At 38.8% G+C, this 26593-nt stretch overlaps 1 protein-coding gene across 5 annotated transcripts in view; it reads right to left on the reverse strand.

The window, feature by feature from the left end:
- The window catches only part of DEPDC1B (DEP domain containing 1B), a 116689-nt gene that overhangs the window by 38381 nt on the left and 51715 nt on the right, over positions 1-26593 (reverse strand). For all 5 annotated transcript variants that reach the window (XM_001103700.5, NM_001194881.1, XM_078004176.1 and 2 more), the window contains 4 exon segments: positions 24809-24936; positions 24069-24199; positions 22120-22167; positions 18360-18500 (listed from right to left, as the gene is read on the reverse strand). In XM_001103700.5, the coding sequence (XP_001103700.2) occupies positions 18360-18500; positions 22120-22167; positions 24069-24199; positions 24809-24936 (448 nt within the window).

The following is a 26593-nucleotide window of genomic DNA, read 5'->3' on the forward strand; positions in this document are numbered from 1 at the left end:
CCAAACTGTTTCTACCAAATGGCTGTGCCATTTTATATTCCCACCAGTAATGTACAAGAGTTCCAATTTATCCACATCCTCATTAATATTTATCCAAATTAAGAAATACATTTTAGACTGCAACAATACATATACATGTGTTTAATTAAAACAAAAAAGTTTATGAAAATACCTACTCTTGTTACATACAATGCACTCTGATATTTTGTATACTATTCTATTTTTTCTTTTTTTAATGTTATTCTACAATACAGATTTCATATCCAACATAAAGTTTCAAAAACAATGGTTTAGGGACTACTGAGTTTGAACTGACGTTCTTGTATAACATCCAGAAATACACAGAAGTCAGAAAGATATTCTCATCTTGAGTTCAGGAGATCTAGAATAAAGATACAGAACTGAAAGTCCTCAGCACATGGGTGATCTATGAGGTAGGTATGTGATCAAAGAGATACATGGGAAAAGGGCTAAGGTTGTGGGTATCTATAATACTTGTGAAGTCCTTCTTTACATACAGTTCTAAGGATGTTAATTATTTTTCAATTCATTCAAACGTCAAAGCAGTATTCCACTTTTAGTTTTGCATCGAATCTTGGAGTGCTACATTTTGTTTTCCATGATTCAAATTCATGTAGAAATGCTTAGATTCTAAAAACTAGTTTAATCTGAGCTCTTTGTTCCTTAACTTCTTTCCCATTGCTGGATGATTACCTAATCTTTTTTATTTCATCACTAAGAGATTACTGACAAAAGTATAGAAAAAAATGGTTACAAGATAACTTAGCTTTTAAATACACAAGAATAAATTCAAGAGATATCTTCATCAAATATTTTGAAACCCTTCAAGATCATAAACTATTACTGATTTTTAAAAAGCTTCTTTTTTTTAAGGTTCTGGTTTAAGAAGTTCTGAAGGACATTAGCATTCAAGTTTTCCCCAAAGAGATTCAATTTTGTAACTGTTTTATTATTTGGGTTCATTTCATTTTGCTAAACATAAGCTCAGAATAACTTTTTCACCTTCATCATTTCTACAATCTCAACATCATCATCAAAATGCTGATTCTTCCTTCTTTTGAGAAAATGACAAGGGCCTCTGTTGCCCCAAAGGTAACTTGTTTCTTGCATTTTCAAATGATATAATAATGCTTTCTCTAACTACAGATTGTTAAGATCTCTCACAAGTAGTTTCACATAAAAACCTTCCTATCATTTGAGAGATTATGGCTGGATATCAATATATGATTATTCCATCTTAACTAATGCATTATGCCAATTTTTAATATTTTTCAAAATAAAAAAAAGATAGGAGGAAAGTATCACCCAATACTTTAACTTTCATGTTTTCACATCTGTAAGTAGGACAGGTATCACTGCCACTTAATGAGAAAACTGGGTCCAGAAAGGCAGTGATTTGTCAAAGTAAGTACAATCAGGTCAACAAACCAAAGAACTTAGTGATATTTTCATTGGTGAAACAAGAATAAATAATAAAAAGAGCATAAACAATCCAACCAAATAAATTGTGCAATCTGTGAGACTTTTTCAATCAGGGAAACAATCATTTAGCTGGCTTGTAGTGGAATAGGTGAATAAATAATTTAACACTCAAGGAAACCCAGCTGTTCCTATGATACACACAAATGCAATCAAAATTAATGGAAATGTATAATATTCTACATTATTAGTGGTTAAGTACAGAATTATTCAGAATTGTTAGGTGCTTTGGGTGTTATCTACCTTCATCACCCTCTTTCCCAGTATCTAAAAGTTACATCGGATTTCTATTTTCAAATCCTTAGAAACACAAATTTTTCATCTTTGCAAAGTAGGCCTGATCATTTCACTAACATGTATAACATCAAGAGCAAGCTATTCCTTTTGGGAGCTCTGAAAAGAAATGAAATACGAAGGCTTTTGAGAGGGCCTAGAGTTCCTCGAAAGGCCAATGGGACCATTGTTTGTTCAGCCAGAGAAGAAACTCAGAAGAGTTAATTGCAGTTTTTGACCAACCAAAGGAATAAAAAAAAAAGTCACAGTTTCATTTTCGCTAAGAACAGGTATAAAAAACAAAAGGTTTATACTTAGCCAGGATTCAGACTACACATCAATCAGTAAAAAGTCTTGCCTAAAGAAAGATACAGCAAGAGGAACTATTTCTCCAGAGATTTTCAAAGAAAAGGAAATAGGCACCATTGGGAATTGTTTAAAATTAGATACAGATTCATCCATGCACATGATGATGTGCTTTCCTGCATAGTCTCAAACTGCTATAGCATTTATATGGTTTTTTTTGCTCTTATGCTTAGAAAGTCCTTTACACACCTAAACACCAGGCAAATATCAACTGTATTTTATATACAGATATAAATATGTACTTATTTGCAGTATTAACATTTCATTTTCTAATCCAGTTGGAATTTATCCTGCTGAAATGGTGGGAGAAAGGTCATAAACTTCTTTCCCAAAAGTTCTATGGATTATCCTAGTGATCACTGATATAAATAGCTTGTGTAGGTTTCCTTATGACGCGACTGAGGGGATGCCATGGCAGCTTTGGGATGACTTGGGGCCCTGTCCTGGGAAAAAAACAGCTCCCATCCCTGGCCCTGACTGTTGAGGAGGGAGCTTCTGTACAGCTTCTCCGGGGAGTTTTTCTTACATTGTCCACCATGTTACTGCAATGACATGATTCCATGAATTTTTATGATGAAGAGCATTCCACTATGTATATACTGCATTTTCCTTATCTCTTCATCTGCTCATGGACAGGTGGTTGATTCCATATCTTGAGTATTGTGAATAATGTGTTAAGAAATGTAGGATTTCACCTATCTCTTCAATACACTGATTTCATTTGCTTAAAATTAATGGAAATGTATAATATTCTTAATACTTAGTGGTGGAATTACTACAGCAAATGATAGTTGTATTTTATTTTTTGAGCAACTTCCAACTATTTTTCATAGTGTGCATACTGACTTAAATTCCACCCTACATTGTGTAATAGTGTAATAGTACCCCTTTGTCCAACTCCACACTGATCACTGCATTGTAAAAAATTTCTTTCTTTTTTATAACATTAATTCCAATTAGAGTGGAGACGATATCTCAGTGAGTTTTCATATACATTTTCATGATGATTAGGTATGTTGAGAACCTTTTACTTAGTAGTCAAATTCATGTCTTCTACTCAGAAACATTTATTCAGGTTATTTGCCCAATTTCCATTTGGTTATTTGTTGTTGTTTTGTGTTGTTGTTGTTTTTCCTACATAGTAGTATTAATTTCTTGTACATGTTAGATAACAAGCCTGATATATAATCCCCCATAATTTTGTCCCAATCTACTGGATGCCTTCTGTATTGGTTGATTATTTTCTTTCCTATGCAGAAGCTCTTCAGTTTTCTATAGTCCCACACTTATTTTTGTTTTTGTTAGCAATGATTTTTGTGACAAAGGAAAAAATTATTTCCAACCCACATTATTGGCAGAATCATTTTCCTCTATGTTTTTCTCCATATTTTTCTTTTTCCAACCTGTGAGCATGAATTTCAGTTTCCCTAAACATACATTCACTCTATGTTTGCTTTTAAAAGTTTCATCATTTCTGATATTAAGTTTAGGTCTTTAATTTGAGTTGATTTTTGTGTGTGGTGCAACATAACAATCCTCTTCATACTTCTTTATATGAATATCCAGTTTTCTCAAAATCATGTATTAGACAGACTTGCCATTCCCCATTTTGTCTTTCAGATGTTCTTTCAAAAAATGTGTTGACTATCCATTTGTGTTTATTATTTGGTTGCCTCAATTTGTCCACTGCCGAGTCAGCTCCTTGCCCAGAGTAGGAGCTATCGGGAGATGTGCACTCGGCATGGCTGCAAGAACCAAGGGAGCAGCCCAAGCCAGTAACAGCCTTGGATGGGAAAGGGGAGGACATGGAGACCAACAGCAAGCAACCTGGCCCCACCAAGCAGTGGGGGCTTTGCTTTCTCCTGGGATGCCTTGCACATCTGTGGCAGGCACTGTGCAGGCCCCGAAGAGCATGGCTGTTCTGGAAAAGAAAAGCATTTCTAACCAAAAATCAAACCAAAACAAAACAAAGAAGCAGAAAAGACTACAGAAGTTTCCAAAATTCTGGTTGCCATGAAGGAAATTCTGCAGGCACAAATAAAAACCAGCCACAGACTGAAGGTGCACTCAACCCACTCAGGAACTCTGCAACTGTGGGCTCTTTAGCACTTAGGAGCCAATCCACAGCTCGTTGACTTTAAGAACCAAAAAGACGTGTTCAAATTTTCAACAATATTCTCAGAAGACAAATGAGTGCAAGAACTCCTACTGCTGAAGACATCTGTATGCAGCAGAATATTGTGCTCCTGTTATTGAAAGGGTGTGAACCTCCAGAAATACCTCTACATTGTGGATAATGTTAGAAGACTGTATCAGACATGAACGACCTACAAAGAACATTTTGTGGTGGGAACAGTTTTAAGATTTCTTCAGAATTTTGCCTTGAGATTATGAGAACATGTCTTCAGTGGTCCGGAAGATCCGCTGCCCACCCCAAGCAGTGGGTGAAAAAAATCCACATCTGGTCACATAACAGAATACATCCTAAGGAATAATTCACTGAAGCTCAGGCTGAAGACCTGGTCGAAGAGCCTCCAGGTGACAGGTCAGAGGAGGAGACTTTATTTGTGGTCAAGGTAGACTCAAAAGCAAGTGAAAACCTTCCCATTGAGGAAATATTGAAACAGCTTCCTCATTACTGGGCAGTGGAAAAGGTCCCATGAAAGACAATGGCAGGTCCCAGAGTAAGATGGCCAAATAGGAACAGCTCCAGCCTCTAGCTCCCAGCGCGAGTGACACAGAAGACAGGTGATTTCTGCATTTTCAACTGAGGTACCAGGTTCATCTCACTGGGGAGTGCCAGACAATCGGTGCTGGTCAGCTGGTGCAGCAGGACCAGCGAGAACTCAAGCAGGGCGAGGCATCGCCTCACCTGGGAAGCGAAAGGGGGAAGGGAATCCCTTTACCTAGCTAAGGGAAACTGAGACACACAACACCTGGAAACTCAGGTAACTCCCACCCTAATACTGCGCTTTACCAAGGGTCTTAGCAAATGGCACACTAGGAGATTATATCCCACACCTGGCCGGGAGGGTCCCACGCCCACAGAGCCTCCCTCATTGCTAGCACAGCAGTCTGAGATCTAACTGCAAAGCAGCAGTGAGGCTCGGGGAGGGGCACCTGCCATTGGTGACGCTTAAGTAGGTAAACAAAGCCGCCAGGAAGCTCCAACTGGGTGAAGCCCACCGTAGCTCAAGGAGGCCTGCCTGTGTCTGTAGACTCCACCTCTGGGGACAGGGCAAAACTAAACAAAAGGTAGCAGAAACCTCTGCAGATGTAAATGTCCTGTCTGACAGCTTTGAAGAGAGCAGTGGCTCTCCCAGCACGGACGTTGAGATCTGAGAATGGACAGTCTGCCTGCTCAAGTGGGTCCCTGACCCCTGAGTAGCTTAACTGGGAGACATCCCCCACTATGTGCAGAACGACACCTCACACCTCACACTGTGGGGTACACCCCTGAGATGAAGCTTCCAGAGCAAGAATCAGACAGCAACACTTGCTGTTCAGCATTATTCTATCTTCTGCAGCCTCCACTGCTGATACCCAGGCAAACAGGGTCTGGAGTGGACCTCAAGCAATCTCCAACAGACCTACAGCAGAGGGTCCTGACTGTTAGAAGGAAAACTAACAAACAGAAAGGACACCCACACCAAAATCCCAACAGTACATCACCATCATCGAAGACCAAAGGCAGATAAAACCACAAAGATGGGGAAAAAGCAGGGCAGAAAAGCTGGAAATTCAAAAAATCAGAGCGAATCTCCCCCTCCAAATGAACGCAGCTCATCGCCAGCAACAGACCAAACCTGGACGGAGAATGACTTTGACGAGGTGAGAGAAGAAGGCTTCAGTCGATCAAACTTCTCAGAGCTAAAGGAGGAACTACGTACCCAGTGCAAAGAAATTAAAAATCTTGAAAAAAGAATGGAAGAATGGATAACTAGAATAATCAATGCAGAGAAGGTCATAAAAGAACTGATAGAGATAAAAACCATGACATAAGAACAACGTGACAAATGTACAAGCTTCAGTAACCAACTCGATCAACTGGAAGAAAGACTATCAATGATTGAAGATCAAATGAATGAAATGAAGAGAGAAGTCTAGAGAAAAAAGAGGAAAAAGAAATCAACAAAGCCTCCAAGAATATGGGATTATGTAAAAAGACCAAATCCACGTCTGATTGGGGTGCCTGAAAGTGAGGGGGAAAATGGAACCAAGTTGGAAAACACTCTTCAGGATATCATCCAGGAGAACTTCCCCAACCTAGTAGGGCAGGCCAACATTCAAATCCAGGAAATACAGAGAACACCACAAAGATACTCCTCAAGAAGAGCAACTCCAAGACACATAATTGCCAGATTCACCAAAGTTGAAATATGAAGGAAAAAATCTTAAGGGCAGCCAGAGAGAAAGGTCGAGTTACCCACAAAGGGAAGCCCATCAGACTAACAGCAGATCTCTCGGCAGAAACTCTACAAGCCAGAAGAGAGTGGGGTCCAATATTCAACATTCTTAAAGAAAAGAATTTTAAACCCAGAATTTCATATCCAGCCAAACTAAGTTTCATAAGTGAAGGAGAAATAAAATCCTTTACAGATAAGCAAATGCTTAGGGATTTTGTCACCACCAGGCCTGCCTTACAAGAGACCCTGAAGGAAGCACTAAACATGGAAAGGAACAACCGGTAACAACCATTGTAAAAACATGTCAAAATGTAAAGACCATCAAGGCTAGGAAGAAACTGCATCAACTAACGAGCAAAATAACCAGTTAATATCATAATGGCAGGATCAAGTTCACACATAATAATATTAACCTTAAATGTAAATGGACTAAATGCTCCATTTAAAAGACACAGACTGGCAAACTGGATGAAGAGTCAAGACCCACCAGTTTGCTGTATTCACGAGACCCATCTCACATGCAGAGACACACATAGGCTCAAAATAAAGGGATGCAGGAAGATCTACCAAGCAAATGGAAAACAAAAAAAGCAGGGGTTGCAATACTAGTCTCTGATAAAACAGACTCTAAACCATCAAAGATCAAAAGAGACAAAGAAGGTCATTACATAATGGTAAAGGGATCAATTCAACAGGAAGAGCTAACTATCCTAAATATATATGCACCCAATTCAAGAGCTCCCAGATTCATAAAGCAAGTACTTAATACTTACAAAGAGACTTAGACACCCACACAATAATAATGGGAGACTTCAACACTCCACTGTCAACATTAGACAGATCAACGAGATAGAAACTTAACAAGGATATCCAGGAATTGAACTCAACTCTGCAGCAAGCAGACCTAATAGACATCTACAGAACTCTCCACACCAAATCAACAAAATAAACATTCTTCTCAGCACCACATCACACTTATTCCAAAATTGACCACACAGTTGGAAGTAAAGCACTCCTCAGCAAATGTAAGAGAACAAAAATTATAACAACCTTTCTCTCAGACCACAGTGCAATCAAACTAGAACTCAGGTTTAAGAAACTCAATCAAAACCACTCAACTCCATGGAAACTGAACAACCTGCTCCTAAATGACTATTGGGTACATAACAAAATGAAGGCAGAAATAAAGATGTTCTTTGAAACCAATGAGAACAAAGACACAACTTACCAGAATCTCTGGGACACATTTAAAGCAGTGTGTAGAGGGAAATTTATAGCACTAAATGCCCACAAGAGAAAGCAGGAAAGATCAAAATTGACACCCTAACATCACAATGTAAAGAACTAGAGAAGCAAGAGCAAACACATTCGAAAGCTAGCAGAAGGCAAGAAATAACTAAGATCAGAGCAGAACTGAAGGAGATAGAGACACAAAAAAACCTCCAAAAAAATCAATGAATCCAGGAGCTGGTTTTTTGAAAAGATCAACAAAATTGATAGACTGCTAGCAAGACTAATAAAGAAGAAAAGAGAGAAGAATCAAATAGACTCAATAAAAAAATGACAAAGGGAATATCACCAACCCCACAGAAATACAGACTACCATCAGAGAATACTAGAAACACCTCTACGCAAATAAACTACAAAACCTAGAAGAAATGGATAATTTCCTGGACACTTACACTCTCCCAAGACTAAACCAGGAAGAAGTTGAATCCCTGAATAGACCAATAGCAGGCTCTGACATTGAGGCAATAATTAATAGCCTACCAACCAAAAAAAGTCCAGGACCAGAGGGATTCACAGCCGAAATCTACCGGAGGTACAAGGAGCAGCTGGTACCATTCCTTCTGAAACTATTCCAATCAATAGAAAAAGAGGGAATCCTCCCTAACTCATTGTATGAGGCCAACATCATCCTGATACCAAAGCCTGGCAGAGACACAACAAAAAAGGAGAATTTTAGACCAATATCCCTGATGAACATTGATGCAAAAATCCTCAATAAAATACTGGCAAACCAAATCCAGCAGCATATCAAAAAGCTTATCCACCATGATCAACTGGGCTTCATCCCTGGGATGCAAGGCTGGTTCAACATACGCAAATCAATAAACGTAATCCAGCATATAAACAGAACCAAAGACAAAAAACACATGATTATCTCAATAGATGTAGAAAAGGCCTTTGACAAAATTCAACAGCCCTTCATGCTAAAAACTCTCAATAAATTTGGTATTGATGGAACGTATCTCAGAATAATAAGAGCTATTTATGACAAACCCACAGCCAATATCATACTGAATGGGCAAAAACTGGAAGCATTCCCTTTGAAAACTGGCACAGGACAGGGATGCCCTCTCTCACCACTCCTATTCAACATAGTGTTGGAAGTTCTGACTAGGGAATCAGGCAAGAGAAAGAAATAAAGGGTATTCAGTTAGGAAAAGAAGAAGTCATATTGTCCCTGTTTGCAGATGATATGATTGTACATTTAGAAAACCCCATCATCTCAGCCCAAAATCTCCTTAAGCTGATAAGCAACTTCAGCAAAGTCTCAGGATACAAAATTAATGTGCAAAAATCAAAAGCATTCTTATACATCAGTAACAAACAAACAGAGAGCCAAATCATGAATGAACTTCCATTCACAATTGCTTCAAAGAGAATAAAATACCTAGGAATCCAACTTACAAGGGATGTAAAGGACCTCTTCAAGGAGAACCACAAACCACTGCTCAGTGAAATCAAAGAGGACAGTAACAAATGGAAGAACATACTGTGCTCATGGGTAGGAAGAATCAATATTATGAAAATGGCCATACTGCCCAAGGTAATTTATAGATTCAATGCCATCACCATTAAGCTCCCAATGATTTTCTTCACAGAATTCGAAAAAAAAAAAACTGCTTTAAAGCTCACATGGAACCAAAAAAGACCCCTCATTGCCAAGACAAACCTAAGCCAAAAGAACAAAGCTGGAGGCATCACACTACCTGACTTCAAACTATACTACAAGGCTACAGTAACCAAAACACCATGGTACTGGTACCAAAACAGAGATACAGACCAATGGAACAGTACAGAGCCCTCAGAAATAATACCACACATCTACAACTGTCTGATCTTTGACAAACCTGACAAAAACAAAAAATGGGGAAAGGATTCCGTATTTAATAAATGGTGCTGGGAAAATTGGCTAGCCATAAGTAGAAAACTGAAACTGGATCCTTTCCTTAATCCCTATACGAAAATTAATTCAAGATGGATTAGAGACTTAAATGTTAGACCTAAAACCATAAAAACCCTCGAAGAAAACCTAGTAATACCATTCAGGACATAGGCATGGGCAAGGACTTCATGTCTAAAACACCAAAAGCAACGGCAACACAAGCCATAATTGACAAATGGGATCTAATTAAACTAAAGAGCTTCTGCACAGCAAAAGAAACTACCATCAGAGTGAACAGGCAACCTACAGAATGGGAGAAAATTTTTGCAATCTACTCATCCGACAAAGGGCTAATATCCAGAACCTACAAAGAACTCAAACAAATTTATGAGAAAAAAACAAACAACCCCATCAAAAAGTGGGCAAAGGATATGAACAGACATTTCTCAAAAGAAGACATTCATACAGCCAACAGACACATGAAAAAATGCTCATCATCACTGGCCATCAGAGAAATGCAAATCAAAACCACAATGAGATACCATCTCACACCAGTTAGAATGGCAATCATTAAAAAGTCAGGAAACAACAGGTGCTGGAGAGGATGTGGAGCAATAGGAACACTTTTACACTGTTGGTGGGATTGTAAACTAGTTCAACCATTGTGGAAAACAGTATGGCGATTCCTCAAGGATCTAGAACTGGAAGTACCATATGACCCAGCCATCCCATTACTGGGGATATACCCAAAGGATTATAAATCATGCTGCTATAAAGACACATGCACACGTATATTTATTGCGGCACTATTCACAATAGCAAAGACTTGGAATCAACCCAAATGTCCATCAATGATAGACTGGATTAAGAAAATGTGGCACATATACACCATGGAATACTATGCAGCCATAAAAAAGGATGAGTTCGTGTCCTTTGTAGGGACATGGATGCAGCTGGAAACCGTCATTCTCAGCAAACTATCCAAGAACAGAAAACCAAACACCGCATGTTCTCCCTCATAGGTGAGAATTGAACAATGAGATCACTTGGACACAGGAAGGGGAACATCACACACCAGGGCCTATTATGTGGAGGGGGGAAGGGGGAGTGATGGCATTGGGAGTTATACCTGATGTAAAGGACGAGTTGATGGGTGCTGACAAGTTGATGGGTGCAGCACACCAACATGGCACATGTATACATATGTAACAAACCAGCACGTTGTGCACATGTACCCTAGAACTTAAAGTATAATAAAAAAAAAAAAAAAGACAATGGCAGCCTCAAGAATCAACGAATATGATTAGCCCCTGGACACCATCTATGAGGGCAGCTGTAAAGACGAAGACTTGTCAGCTGCTCCTGAGGATCTTCTCAGCAGAAATGAGGAAGATTTCTTCTCAGGGAAATGACATGTTCCCACATGTCATCAACTTCATGTGATCCAGAGTGGATTCTGGAGAGTATAGGTGACGGGGAGGACTCTCCAGCTCCCTGCAGATCTGTGGAAACCAGATCTGAAAAGGAAGAAGGCACTGGCAATATATCAGCAACTGCCAGGGAAAGCAAGTGGATTCTGGAAAGGGTAAGTGATGAGAAGGACTCTCCAGGTTATTTCTCATCCTGGCAAGTCTCATTTGGATCATATGGGTCCTATTAGCACAGATATCTCCAAATCGGCCACTCTTCTATTACCCAGAATAAATTGCTCATTACAGGGCCTCCAATTATAGTTATTTTCTTCCTTGCCATCTACTATAAAAGAGTCAATCAACAGGGGGCTCTAGGGTCTAACTGAAATTGTGGTCAGTCTTATTCATAGGATCACAGAGTTCACCCAAAGAACAGAAAACTGGTTGGTGGCTGGTGGCTGTCCTAAGTTAATAAGTGGAGCACACTATCTGAACTTTGCCATTTTTGTAACCATCCTGGCTATCCTGGGAATCTCCCTGCTCACGAAACCTATTCCTGGTGTACACAATGTCAAAACTGTTCAACATGAATGATGTCCTGTGCTGATGAGGATGAAGAGACACCCTCACTCTCCAAAGCTGTTGGAAAGAACCTATCTAAAGGACCAGTGGAAAATTTTGTCTATTTTGTTGCTGTTGCATTAATTAACTATGAAACTGCGCCTGGGCACTGTGCCCTCTGCCTGAACCTGGGGCACCAGGGGCACTAAGAGGCCATCTGGCGGGGCAGCCCAGGCCACTCAGAACACACGGGGACACAGCAATGGCAACACTTGGCTGAAGCACTCCATGCCCGTGTCCTGGAAGCCACTCCTCACCCCAAACTGGCTGCCAGGCATCATCCCACGTGCCAAGATCATTGATGCCACCACCATAGGCATGCTGGGGAAAGGCAGCTGCTGCGAACTGAGCAGCCAGCCAGGCCACCTGCCTTGGTTGTAGCCTGGACCCACTCAGCCCCAAATCCTGCAGCCTCCACCCACCTGGCGAGAGCACCCCCTCTGCGAAGTTAAGCCCAGCGGCCACATATAACTTACCCAGAATATCCAGCTCCTGCCTAAGAGTCATGGGTGCATCTGGCCCCACAAGACCAAAGCTGGACAGCAGTGGCCACTCCCGACCTGGCCTCTGCCTTCTGCAGTGCCCAGCACGGGCCTTGCTTCAAGGGCCTATGGCCTCTAAAGCACTCAGTGCCCAAGGCCTTGGACATTTGACCACCAGGGACCACTGGCAAACTAGCAGGGGTGCCTCTAGGCTGGGTCCCTGGTGCTCCTTTATATAAGCCAGCCTGGGGAATGGAGACCTCAACAGCTGCGAGGATAATGCAGCATCCAGGTCTGGGATTTTAGGTGAGTGTGGTGGTATTGGGGACAGAAGACTGGGGCAAGTCGCCAGTGCACTTCTGGAAGTGAAGAGAAGTCAGGGGAAATGTCTATCCCTGTCCTTGTCCTGAATAAGCCAGCAGAATAAGCCACAGGCCGGGGCATTCCTTTTAAAACCTGTATTATGCCCTCACCTAAGTACTACCACAATCATCATTTCCTTGAGTGCCTGCTATGTGCCAGCTGCTGTGCCAAGCTCTTTGTGTGTATCTGAACTTCACAAAGGCCTTATGGCGGTAGTTAATAGCATTATCCCATTTCACTTCTGAGGAATCTGAGGCTAGGGGATAAATAACTTGCCCACAGTGAGTAGAGAAGCCAGGACTGGAATCAACGTCTGTTTCTCTCTAGAGCCTGGACAGGACTCCTCACCCCTGAAGTTACTCTCCTGCCTTCTCTATGGTAGGTACTATTCAGTTAGTGTTCACACTTTACCAAGAGGAGCTGGCCCTGCTGCCTTCCTCACCTCTTCTTTCCTTCCTTACTCTGGTGACTTCCTCTGGCCAAGAAGAGGATCTGCAAGACTATCTGTCTACTCCATGTAAAATGACTGAATTCTTCTGGAGAAACTGTGAAACAGACTTGGGAAGCATACAAGAAAGCTATGCTGGAGGCTTGGAAAAAGAGTAGCTGTAGGCAAGTACTCCAACAGAAGCTCTGTCTTCACTGTGAGAACATGCCAGGGGTAGCCTGCTGGAGGGAGACGTGTGGAGCAGAACTGAGTCACCCCAGCCAACCTCCAGACCTGGGAGGCCCCTACCAACAGCCTGCAGTCCTGGGAGTGAGCCCAGCTGAGACCTGAAGAGCTGCCCAGGCTAAATCACCAGCCTGTAGATTTGTTAGCGGAAAGGAGAAATGATAAAGAAAGTGTTCTTGGAATTCATTTCTGGCAGAGTCTTGTGAGCTTTGCTTTCATTTGTTAGTGAAATGCTTGACATTTTTCCTTCACATTATAAACATTACATGCAAATTACTCAGAATCCTAATTGAAAGTAATTTCCCATTAATGCAGGCTATAAAATACCATTTTATTTGAAACTATGCCTCAGAAATAGATAGTATAGGATGCCCCTTTACACTCACAAATTATACCCACAAATCCAGGAAGCACAATGTTGGGTGTGTGAGTCAGGGACTTAAAGCTACTACCGATGAAAATGTAAAAGAGGCACCTTTGGACGCATAGGCAAATGGCAGAGAGTGGCATGCAGTAGTGTTTGCAGCAGTGAAAAATCCAATTATGGGACACTAAACTTTAAAAGCCAACTTTTGCATAACTGCAATCTCTGGGTGACCAGCACCCTTCTAAGAATTTAATCTGCCTAGAGACCAAGCAATGGCCAAGAAGGAGGAAACAGAAGCACTGGCATGCATGGTCTGAATGAGGAAGCCAAAGAACTCACTGTCCTATCAGAGTTTTTTCCTTCCAAGTCAGATACATACAGCGAACCTCCTTTGTGACCACTTGCTGTCCACACATTATCTGCAATCATGAATCTTGGAAATAAATCATTCCCAATGCTCTTAAAAAATAAAAGTAAATAGGCCGGGTGCAGTAGCTCAAGCCTGTCATCTCAGCACTTTGGGAGGTCGAGGCAGGGGGATCACGAGGTCAGGAGATCGAGACCATCCCGGCTAACACGGTGAAACCCCATCTCTACTAAAAATACAAAATATTAGCCAGGCATGGTGGTGGGTGCCTGTAGTCCCAGCTACTCAGTAGGCTGAGGCAGGAGAATGGCGTGAACCTGGGAGGTAGAGCTTGCAGTGAGCCGAGATTGCGCCACTGCACCCCATCCTGGGTGACAGAGTGAGACTCCATCTCAAAAACATTAATTAATTAATTAATTAAATAAAAATAAATAAATAGCTTGTTTATTTAGTTATACCAGGTTATACCTAGGCATTTCACTAAATTTCCACCTTTAATGAATACCTAGCTCCACTTTATTCTGACAATCATGGTAGGCAGCAATCATTATGTTTTGAGGTAATTCAACATCCTTACCCCATCTGCATCTTTAAAAGCGCCAGCCAATAGAAAATTAGTTGGCCATGGTGGTGCATGCCTGTAATCCCAGCTACTTAGGAGGCTGAGGCAAAATAATCACTAGAACCCAGAAGGTGGAGGTTGTGGTGAGCCGAGATCGTGCCATTGCACTTCACCCTGGGCAACAAGAGTGAAACTCCATCTCTAGAGGAAAACAAAACAAAACAAAAAAAACTCCAGCCATAAGCCCTGGGCTCTGAGAGCAGATAGCACCATCAGCAAGAACTTTGGACTAACATGAGCAAGAGCTCTCTGCCTGGTTAAGCACACAAACTAGGCACTCTGAAAAAAAAAAAAAAACAAAGAATTGCTTTCCCTTAAGAATTACCATGGGATAGGGACCCTGACATAACTTGAAGAACATAAGGGCAGAGAGGTAATAAGGCAAAGATTTCACCGCTCCAGAGGGTCTCCTTAAAGGCACTAGACAAAAGAACCAATGAATGGAAATTCTAACCTTATGGATGCTTCTAGGTTAAAAATCACAACGGAAGATCTCAACCTATTGAGTTAAATGATCCAGTGCATAATCAATCTAGTGAATGTCTATGGCATTTTCTATATTTAACATTTAGGAGAAAGGGAACAGCAAAGAGCTATTATCTCAGTATTTCAGTCTCCTAACAAATAAACCAGGAGTTGCAAGCTCAACTGCCTACAGGAACAGACAAATGAAATAAATAAGTGAAGAGCATCAAGTGAACTTGGCTTCAGAGTCTGAGAAGCAATCAGGAATATTAGAGATTTGGCAAACTGGAGTTCATGCCCCTTAAACACTTGCTGCTTCTAGTGGAAGCACTCACTATGCAGCTGCAGCAGTCTGTGCCACCAAAAATTCAAGCCCAGGGCTGTCAGATCTTCTAAATTTTTTTAAAAAGCCAGAAATATGAATTCTTATGTGAATCTCCTATTTCTTAAGGATTGGCAATTTAATTAAATTCTCTTTTTAAAAACACAAGTCAAATCAGATGTATTCATGGTGAATTTATGTGGGCTTTGGCCTACAGACGAACAGTGTGGGTTCTCAGATTATACAACCTACAAGTCACTCAGTTTTCCACAACAGTCTACCCTGCTCCTGTGGCCTTTTCTGCTTCCTATCTGCCTCCGTCTTTTCCTCAACATGCCAAATTACAGCATGCTACACATCTCAACGGACTCTAGGTTGGGTGTGGAGTGTGAGTAAAGAATGCTACTCTATCTCAATCACCCCATTCAAGAGTCAGCTGAGCTCTGATCTCACTACAGGGAATTTCTATTTGGAAATGAAGATCAATTACAATGGAGTCATACTGGTAGGTCAGACAGCTGGGTCAAATTAAATAATTTTTTTTAATATAAGTAACAAATTCTCATCTCCAAAACTGCCAAGTCTTTTTTAAAGAACCTTTAGATGTCCCATCTCATGTATCAGTGATGACTAACTGCTCTCATACAGCTTTGCCACCAAGCCCAACCATGCCACAAGCAAAGGAAGAAACCTCAAAAGAAGTTCATTAACTAAGCTGAACATCACTTCCATTGAAAATGCTGTAGAATTTTTAGCTTCTACACAAAGTAGACTTATTATTTACTTTAATACTTTAATGACATCCTATTCCAATCAAAGTAAGTAAAAGGTTGAAAGGATGGGTCAACTCCACTGGGATCCAACCTACATATCTAGATATTTACCCTTTCCCATAGATTCTAACAGGATTGCTATGTTAGATAATCTCTGTTAAACATATAAACAAACTATGGTCTTCTGTATCTAGAAGACCTTCTTCTTCCTACTTCCTCTACGTAAGGATCTAAGAAAATAGTTTTCGATGTAGGATATCTCAAATATATTCACTTGAACAGGACTGGATTAGACAAGGTTAATGAATTACCATCCACATGCATTAGTTTATTCATGCTGATACCTAAGGGCAATAAATTCCCCCAATCTGCCCATCCCATGCCACCCTAAAGCCTCTAAAGATGATACATTAGAGGGTAGCTGACTCTGATACCAATTTAGAAACAGCCAGCTTTCATTCCTAGTTGAGATCAAAATGAACAATTGTGATAAAATAAAGCAGTGACATCATAATTATAACTGATACAAACTGGAATTTGTTTTTGAAAAAGTTTCCAAAACAGATTTTACTACAGAACATTATAAAAACAGAAAAAGAGAATGAAATATAAGAAGTTATTTTTAATACAATCTTCAGAACTCTTATTTTAACAGTGACATAAAGGCAGTAAGTGGCTGGTATGGTTTGGATATGCATCCCTGCCCAAATCTCATGTTGAAAGCTAATCCCCAGCATTCGAGGTGGGGCATGGTGGAAGGTGATTGGATCATGAGGGCAATTTCTAATGGCTTAGCATTATCCCCCTTGGTGACGTTGTTGCAACTGTGAGTTCTCCCCAGATCTAGTTATTTTAAAGTGTGTAGCACCTCCCCTATCCCTTTTGATCCTGCTGCTGCCATGTAAGATGCCTGCTCTCATTTTGCCTACTGCCATGAGTAAAAGCTCCCTGAGGACTCCCCAAAGGCAGACACTGCTTCTTGAACAGCCTGCAGAACCAATTAAACCTCTTTTCGTTACTCATTACCAAGTCTCAGGTATTTCTCTGCAGCAATGCAATTCCTAATACAGTGGCTGTAATAGGAATCTACCCAATTAGTCCATAAGCATATATTCATCATTAGGCATGACCCTCACAAGTCCATGGGCCCTCAATTCTCCTTAGTTGGAACAAAAATACCAAGAAGATCCAGTAGTCTCAAAACCCAGTAATAGGCCTAATCCTTTAATTTGTTCCAATATTGTTCTGTCGGAAAACACTGACTCTTATTTACATGATTGATAATTGTTGTATTTTGTTATTATCAGGAAATCTACAAAAGCTTAAAATCCAAAGTATTTCTCATGAGATCAAGTAACTTATTCACACATTGCTGATACTTTGTTACAATACAAGGATAGCATCCATAGTTTCCAAAATGAAAGAAAGACATAGAGAAGGAAGAGGAGGAAGAGTAAGCAAGGAAAAAGAAGGGAAAGGGTAAGACGGTTAAACCCAACAACATTCAAAAACAAAAGTATGCTAATTCCTACAACTTTACCTAACAGAATATGATACCCACACAATAATTTGGTCCTTAAAGAAAGGAGTATCAGAACGAACTATAACAATAATGTTGCTTTCCTTTCTACCATGTTTCTTTCACAGTGTAAATTCTAAAGTATAAATCTATATGAGGAATAGCTACAAGTTTTAATGAATGATAAAGTCAATATATTTATTTTATATGTCTCAAATTACAAAGCCCTACAAAAATCTGTTTCTTTTATTAAAAAAAGTTAGATTTCTAAATGAAAATACACCTCCCACACTTGACTATTCATGAAGTCATAGCCAGAATAATAGATTTAGCCAGCAATAGTAAATGTCAAACTTACATTCTCCTCTGCCAATAAAATTAATAGTCTTTTGAATAAAAATGACATACAACATATTATATTCTTTCTTAAGAAACAAAACCTACTGGTCCTTGCTTTGAGTTTCTTAATAGAGCTTAACCACTTTTTTTTACTTCTTCACAGAGCAACAGAACAAGACTCTCGCTATGCCAAATACTCTATCAGTTTTTATTTTTAAAATGGTATGAGCTTTGGCTAATGGAAGTCTCAAGATAGTGAAAAATAAAACGATTCAATATCAGTGATGCATATATATGTTCATTATATTCCAACTTACCCAGTACACTGACAAAAGCATCAAAAAGATGAAATGTAAGCAGAGGCTCTTTCAAGTGACCATAGTAATCAGCTATGGTTTTAAAGACATCTTTTTCAAATCCCAAGTACATAGGCTGCTTCAAATCAGAACAGTTGGGCCCTATTTTCAAAAAGAGAGTGAAAGAGAAATATTAATGGAGTAATTACCTCTAAGTATTATTCTCTGTGAATATGTGTGGCATGTACAGATATTCAGATATTTAACATATACAGAAAAGTTTTTATGGGGAAAATTGACATTAATTAAATAGGCATTCTACATTGACATTCATTAAATAGACATTTTATATTTTGCCTACACACATATGCTTTGTGTCTAAATTGAAATCTATTATAATACAATGAAGAAAATCACCCGCTTACTTCCATTTTAAAAGAAACCTGTCTTTTTAAAAAAATTCTTCTGAAAGGCATTTTTATTAAATGTAAACAATGATAATTTTCTTTGAAATACTCAACATTATCCTAGTCTTAATAAAGTTGACCAAGATAACAATTAGTTCACATTTGTAATAGACAAGTTATAAAGCAATTTTTAAAGCTTTTCATTATTTCATCATTGCTATATTATAAAATCCTACAGTCATAGAGTTGAGCAAAATAATCAATTTCTGCCTCTATTTCAGACTAATAAATATTTAAACTTAAATCCTTAAAAGGGGATTTTATATTTTGTCTTGATTCACTCTGATTATAAACGCTCTATTTGATCCCTGACCAACCATCAAAAGACAGTTTATCAAGCAAAGTCATACTGCAAAGTTGAAGCAACCACTGAAACCCTTAAACGGCCTGCTCCCAACCATACCCTACTCCAGCAACAAGCAAGGAAAACATCCACTTGTGTATGGCCCAAAGAGGAGCAAGAAATTTATCTACAGAGTTGGCAACAACTGCCCCACCAATCCATCCACAGACCACAGATTTACAATGCCAAGTTGAGAGATGAACTGGAGCTGCCTGCACCTTGAGGAAAATAGCAAGTGGTCCCATGAGGAACAGTGTAGCCAGCCTTCTCTATTTCCATTACAGCATGGAAGAAAGGACCACATCCTCATTGGCTAGTTCTGGCCCAGCAGAAGACTAAACAACTGTACCCAAATAGACCTCTATCCCCAGAGGAACAAAAGCAGCAGCCAAGATAAATTGAAAGGAAATTCTTCCTACAGAATCTCTGTAACTAAAGAAAGGGGATCAAGTTAAAAAGGGCAGTAAAGCATTCCAGGTCTTCACATTTTGAGGTCACCGTGACAGGATCAAATGGCTTTTTCATCGTCCTTAAAGACTCTCTTACCTTTCAATATTCTGTTCTCTTCTTATAAAATAATTTGATTGGCTAAAATAATGAATGTTGTGAAATATCTATGTGTGTGGTACCACATGAATCCAGCAGCAAAGGTAGTTGCCATTTTGCTTGCCTCGTCCTCTGACATATCCCAAGCTTAATCAATTAAAATAATTAGGTTGATATGTCTCAGCAAGCAATACACATTGCCTAGAATTACTCCCTGGCAGGATAAGTATGTGGTTCATTCTAAGCAGTTGTACCCCTTTGTGAACATCTCATCATCCTTCTTAGAAATATGCAAAAAAATTTTAAAGGTTTAAAAAAAAAAAACAGTGCATAGTGAGCCCTATGAGAGGAAGCCATATTTTTATGACATTTTCTTTCTCAGTGATCTTGAACTTTAATAATAATAAATATTTTTTTCATAAATGTTATTGCTGACGGATTCTGGAAAAGAAATGCTTTGACTTTTCTGTATCTATTTTTTATTGAATCCTGGACATGTGCAAAGAAGAAAAACACAGTTAACCTGGTTTTGCATTTATGTAACCAGCATTGAGGCTGGCCAACAATGAATGTATACAGGCCCATGTGCACACGGGTGTGACAATAAACACAGATGGGCCTGAAGAGAAAGAGGCGAGCAGCACACGAACAGAAAAGGAGGCAACAGGCCTTCAAAATACCATACAATCAGCCTATCCTTTCTGTTCCCTTTTAGATGACTGTAACGCAAATCTGGACTTATCAAGGACAGGACGGACAAGAAACAGGTCGTGACTTTGGTGGACTCGAAGTAGATTTTGAGGGTCAACAGTAATTTCAGAAAACACAGACTTTATAAAGTTACTCAAAAGGTTAATCTTGCCCTTTGGCCACCTTTATTTGTTTGACACATAAACATCTTTACAGATATGCCAACCACTCACAAAGCATTGTACTTGATACATGTAAGACAAGTTCCCTTTTCCCAGCACTTGCCACCTAGTATCATTCCACCTCACACACATGAAGATCATTAATAATTCACCCCTCACATCTTTGCTCTCCATTGATAAGAAATTAAGAGTTATTCTAAGCTTTCTGTAGAAGTTTTTTGGCTTTAGGTGCACATGTTGCTTGCAGGAAAATTATGTTCTTTACTACATTTCAGTCATCACTGAAAATTCAACATCATAAACATCTTACTATGTATTTTACAATATATTACAGGCTAAATTGGTTATACTAGCTTCCTATGTTCATTCCTAGCTGATCAACTTCTAAATCCTTGGTTTGCCAGTTCGGAAATGGGAAGTTTAACTTCCCATTTATACTTTCTATCTCATCATTTCCAACCCTAGACAAAGATGCAATTTAAATTTCATTTACTTCAAACGCCTGAGCAGGAAGAATAAAAAGTACTTCCCCTACTAAGACCATAGTACTCTGCAACCCAGAAGTTCCAAAATTTTAACCAAAAACCAATGAAAATTTTAATAATTAAACCCAGAGAAACTTAGGATTCACACAAACTAGTGGTTACTATTCATATACAGAAGGATAGTATAGAATGAATAACACTCATTCAAAAGGCTATTCAAAATCATAGGATCATGTTCCATATATTACCACTAAGATTCCCCACATTAAGCTTAAGAGTTATTTTAGTTTCATTCTATAATCAAACAAAATTAATTCCAGCTAAACCCATATTTTAGGGTCTACTAACTCACGAATTTAAAGAGAATTTACACCTATATCTGTAATGCTAGTCCTGTACAAAAGAAAGGAAAATAAACTACTACCTTGTGGTATCTGTGAGACTCAAAAGGCACTCCAGACCAAATATCACTATTATCAGTCAGCCAAAAGAACCGGAACTCTTTCCATCAAAATTACTTGTTTGGGTTAAGCCATTGATCATTAAAATCCCTTCTTTGGGTTAACCCGTCTGAAAATTCCCAGAAGAATGGTAGCGTTTCTGAGATACTATAACAACTAATGCCTTCACAGTACCTATGATATTCAATGATCTCGAAATCACATGCCTATGAAATGGATTTCATACACCTATAAATATCCTCACAGGGACCACTGTGGTCCAGGCCCTGTCATCTAACATCCAAATTACTGGAATAGTCTTTCTCGTTTCTCTACATGCAGGTTCTTCTCCTTCCAAACCATCCTTCATCCTGTGATGAAGCAATTAGAACTAGTGTGGATGGATCTACTAGAAAGTACAAGTACTAAACCCCTTTAAAATTGTTCTAGAATTCAGTCCTTTCACTAAGTCACAAATTTATCACTAAAAGCACAGTAGTCCCAAAATAATTAACTGCCAGTCTCACAGGTGTCAAATCAATGTTCAGGCCATTGAGCAGAAATTTTTTCTAATTTAGGGCACTAATTTCTGTTAATTTCACAAAACTGTCAGATAATTAGTACTTACAATTTGCCAAACACTTCATAGCTGACAGCACCCAATGAGGAAGTTCTTCTGAAGGAAAAATAAAAAGAAGAAGAAAATTTTAATTCAATTCCATATAACTCATGAAATCATATACATACTTGGTATCATAAGAATGCATTACTTGCACAAGTAATGTGAACCATATCTGCTAATCACAAATCACCAATTTATGTAATTAGAACATTTAAAAGATGGAAATCTTTCCTTGGCAGCAGTAACAACATGTGCTTACATAAATCATGCCTACAGATTTCTCTAAGGACACAATGCACCTTTTAAAGCTACAGTAAAATATATATATATATATACACACACACACACACACAGTTTGCTCCAAACAAACCAAAAGAGAAACCAATTATTTTAAGAATTAAAAGAAGAAAAAGAAAAGAAAAAATATTAGTCATCAAACACATTTGTGAAACGAGTTCACCAAACACCACCAGCCCCACAAAAAGGGTAATTCTGTAGGTGCAATGTAAGTATCATTTTACATGTTTCCATTTTCAAAATGCTTTAGGCCAAGAAAGTTCCACTTACATATTAATGTTAGGCTATTAGTATTAGGACAACCTTTAAATAACAGTAACCTAACATTGCTACAAAAAAATCCCAGCTGAACCATTTGGTACAGAATCTCTTCCCTCCAGGCCCTGCCACAGACATCTGATGAGATGGACTAGCACTCGGGCTGCCACTTCACCTTCTCTATTTCTGTAAAACTGCAAAGACACTTGATGAATTGTGTTAGATCTAACGAACCGGAGTCTTGTAAAATGCTCTCTTCTTTCTTAAGATCTTACTTAATAAAATGAAAGATGATTGATCATCTAACTGATAACTAAAAGTATTAATTTGTTACACTCAGAGAATGTGGAGGAATTTTAGACGTATTTCAAAGGCTGCACTCTCCCCCTCCTTCTATGGAACTTAATTTTGTATGTTGATATTAACTTCACAACTCATAAAGTCACCACAAATTTATTCTCATTGTTCTCCATTCCTTATATAGTGACTATAAACGGAGAAGTGTTTCAGGTCTGAAGATAGGTTCTGCAGGTTCTGCTCCTGTCAGCAAACATGGCCTAGAAAAATCTCTTCCCCTCTCACCACTGCTCAGGCTATTCTGCTATATTCTGTCTGCTTCCCAGGAGCCTCCCGCCCTAAATTTAATCATATTTCTAAAAAGTCAAAAAGTATTATGCCATCTTCTCACATCCAAAGATCATCAAGTTCCAGCCAATTCCCAGCATCGAGGGTTTGAACTAAAGGAAGAACAAATCAATGAGCCCATCCAAATCTGGTCCTTATCCACAGAAAGATTTAAAATCAGTGTGGGGGCTGTGGTCCACTGTCAGTACCCTAACCACATTTGTACAAATCAAAAACCAGGTTAGGTGGCTGTTATATGTTTTGTTTTATTTTGTTTTGTTTTTCTGATTTGTAAACTGGCCCAGGGTGGGAAATATGAAAAAGCAACATCAATATTTTAAAAACTACCTTATTAAAAAGAACCAAGACTATTCCAGAAAATCTAACACAGAGAAACCAAAACAAACATGTAAGTGAGAATTCTAAAAGCAATCAGATCCCAGGGCCCACCTAAAAACTGACTCAAACTCTTAGTTATGTCTTGAATATTCTCACTTTTCAGAGATCTCCCTGGGAATATGGAACCACTTAATGCCCAAGGTGGCTAACACTGAACTAGCTTCTGGAAGGATTTTGCTGAGGCTCTCATTCCTAGATATTCATCTTCCTATGACATTGCCTTAATCCAAACAATTTGTTAAAAAGTATTAGAAAGAATATATGTAATGAAGGAACAAACTTATTCAGGGTTTAGGGAAGGGTCAAACAGGAGCTGATGGACCTATGCAGCCAATATATTGTGTCAATAAGTAACAAAATTATGTGTATGCACTTACTTGACTTGTCATCAAGAATAACAACTCCCTGCTTGCTAACACTATATACATTATGGATGATGAACTTCGAATTGACAAGTTTGATGTCTAAAACTTCTTCTAAGGAATCCAGGCCAAGAATTTTCTGTAAACTAAAAGATAAGTAATTATATTAATTAGTTCTTTCTTTCATATTATATTTACTCAAAAACTTGGTACTACAAAAAATCAATCTTCATAATGCTTTATTTTCATGCACTGCACCCAATCTTTGTGGGACAAAAAGGGTAGAAATGGAGTACAATAAAACAAATGTAAAAGATATCCTTTTGCTATTAACATTTTGCTTCACAGATTTAGTAATACGCCAAATGACAAGAAAGTAATTTTGTAAGTAAAATTACTACAACACAAAAACTAACTTACCCAATGATAAGAAACTACTATTAGCATATCTTCATGAGAAACAAAATTTTGCTGTATATGATTAACTTTATACGAATAGTACATCAATATCTAGGAGACCAAATTTTCTATTATGTATTTTATTACACTTAAGAACTTTTAAACTCCTATTATATAAATAGCAGGAGATAATCCCCAGAATTCCGCTAAACTATGTTGACTGAGCACAACTGCAAATAATGCAAAGTGGAGATATTTATATACAATTTCAGAAAATTAAATATGCAGAGAGTGAAGAAGTAGCAAAATAGGAAACAATATCTCTAAAATTTCTCATTAATATCAAATGTACATACTATGATAATGTCATAGACTTCCATATCTCTTCTACATTGGCCTCTGTCAGCTGTCTGCGGTGGACAAGACGGCAAGCTGGAACCTCTCCAATAGCAATACTGTGACGCTTGTACCACATCTCAGAATTCTGATGGAGGGGGATGTAAGAAGGGAGGGAAGGAGAAACAGTAGAAAGAGAGAGAATAAATATTTCAATATAAGGTGGTGTGATTTTTATGAGAAATGTCTTTGATTTGGTCACCTGTAATTTGACTTAAAATAATAATTAGAAACATAAACTAACTTTCTTTGCGAACCTCAGAGAAGCAAAGAGTGATTCTTAAGACTAGGTCACATTATAAATGAATATTCATGAATTACAAAAGAGCTATGGCAATAAGTATGGCATTAACTAGCTAATTTTCCCTGGGGATGTTTCAACTAATCAGTGACATAGCAGTGAAATAAAAGTTTGTTAATTAAAAATTAAGGAATACATATCTAAATTCACACACAGTACAGATTGATTATTGAAAATGAAATTAAAATGTATTACTTTTGAGGGTTGTCTATTTTTTTATAAGCAAATATCAAGTAAGTGCAATGTTTGAAAGTAGCCCCCAAATCTTAGGCATCTGCAAAAGGCTCCACAAGGACAGCTGAAGATGGCAAAAGGAAGAGAAGGGTTTTTTTTGTTTGTTTGCTTTTTAGCATTACCTCAATCCTGGTGGTCTTCTACTGGGGATATTTTAAGGAAAAAATGTGAAAAAAAAAAAAGAGGCAGTCAATTCTATAATGAGCTTAGGTTTTCCAAGACTAGAAGAATCTACCTTTGTTTATATATTTGGTCAGGGGCTATTCCACAATATTCCATGCCCTAATCTTCTTACCCTCAACTGGCAATAATAACAAAGTTTAGGAGGAAGAGACAAAGAGGAAAAAGAGTAATAAATTATAGAACATACAGGAAAAGGCGGTTACAAGAGAGTTTTAACAAAAACCTGCTCAGTCTGAACATACAAAAACAGCTGCCATATACAATTGACCCTTTATATCTATGGGTTTTGCATCTCTGCATTCAACCAACCACAGATTGAAAATATTCGGGGGAAAAAATGGATGGTTTCATCTGTACAGAACATGTAGATATTTTTTCTTGTTATTCCCCGAACCGGGGGTCCTCAACCCATAGGCCACAGACTGGTATCAGTTAATAGACTATAATAAACCAGGCTGCACAGCAGGAGGTGAGCGTTGGGCAAGTGAGTGAAGCTTCATCTGTATTTACAGCCTCTCCCTGTTGTTCACATACTGCCTGAGTTCCACCTCCTGTCAGATCAGCCGCAGCATTAGATTCTCACAGGAACGTGAACCCTTTTGTTAACTGTGTATCTGGGGGATCTAAGTTGTGTGCTCCTTATGAGAATCTAATGCCTGATGATCTGTCACTGTCTCCCATCATCCCCAGATGGTACCATCTAGTTGGAGGAAAACAAGCTCAGGACTCCCACTGATTCTACATTATGGTAAGTAGCATAATTATCTCATTCTATATTACAACGTAATAATAACAGAAATAAAATGCACAATAAATGTAATGCACTTGAATCATCCTGAAACCACCCCCATCCCCACCCCAGCAGCCCTGGTCCATGGAAAAATTGTCTTCCACGAAACCCATCACTGGTGCCAAAAAGGTTGGGGACTGCTGCCCTAAACAATACAACAACTATTTACATGCAAGAGTGAAAAACTGCAAGAGTCAGTCTTTCTTTGTTACCGGTCTCCCAGCTGTTGGCAGGTAT

The sequence above is a fragment of the Macaca mulatta genome, chromosome 6 (genome assembly GCF_049350105.2).
Source record: "Macaca mulatta isolate MMU2019108-1 chromosome 6, T2T-MMU8v2.0, whole genome shotgun sequence".
NCBI classification, from domain to species: Eukaryota; Metazoa; Chordata; class Mammalia; order Primates; family Cercopithecidae; genus Macaca; species Macaca mulatta.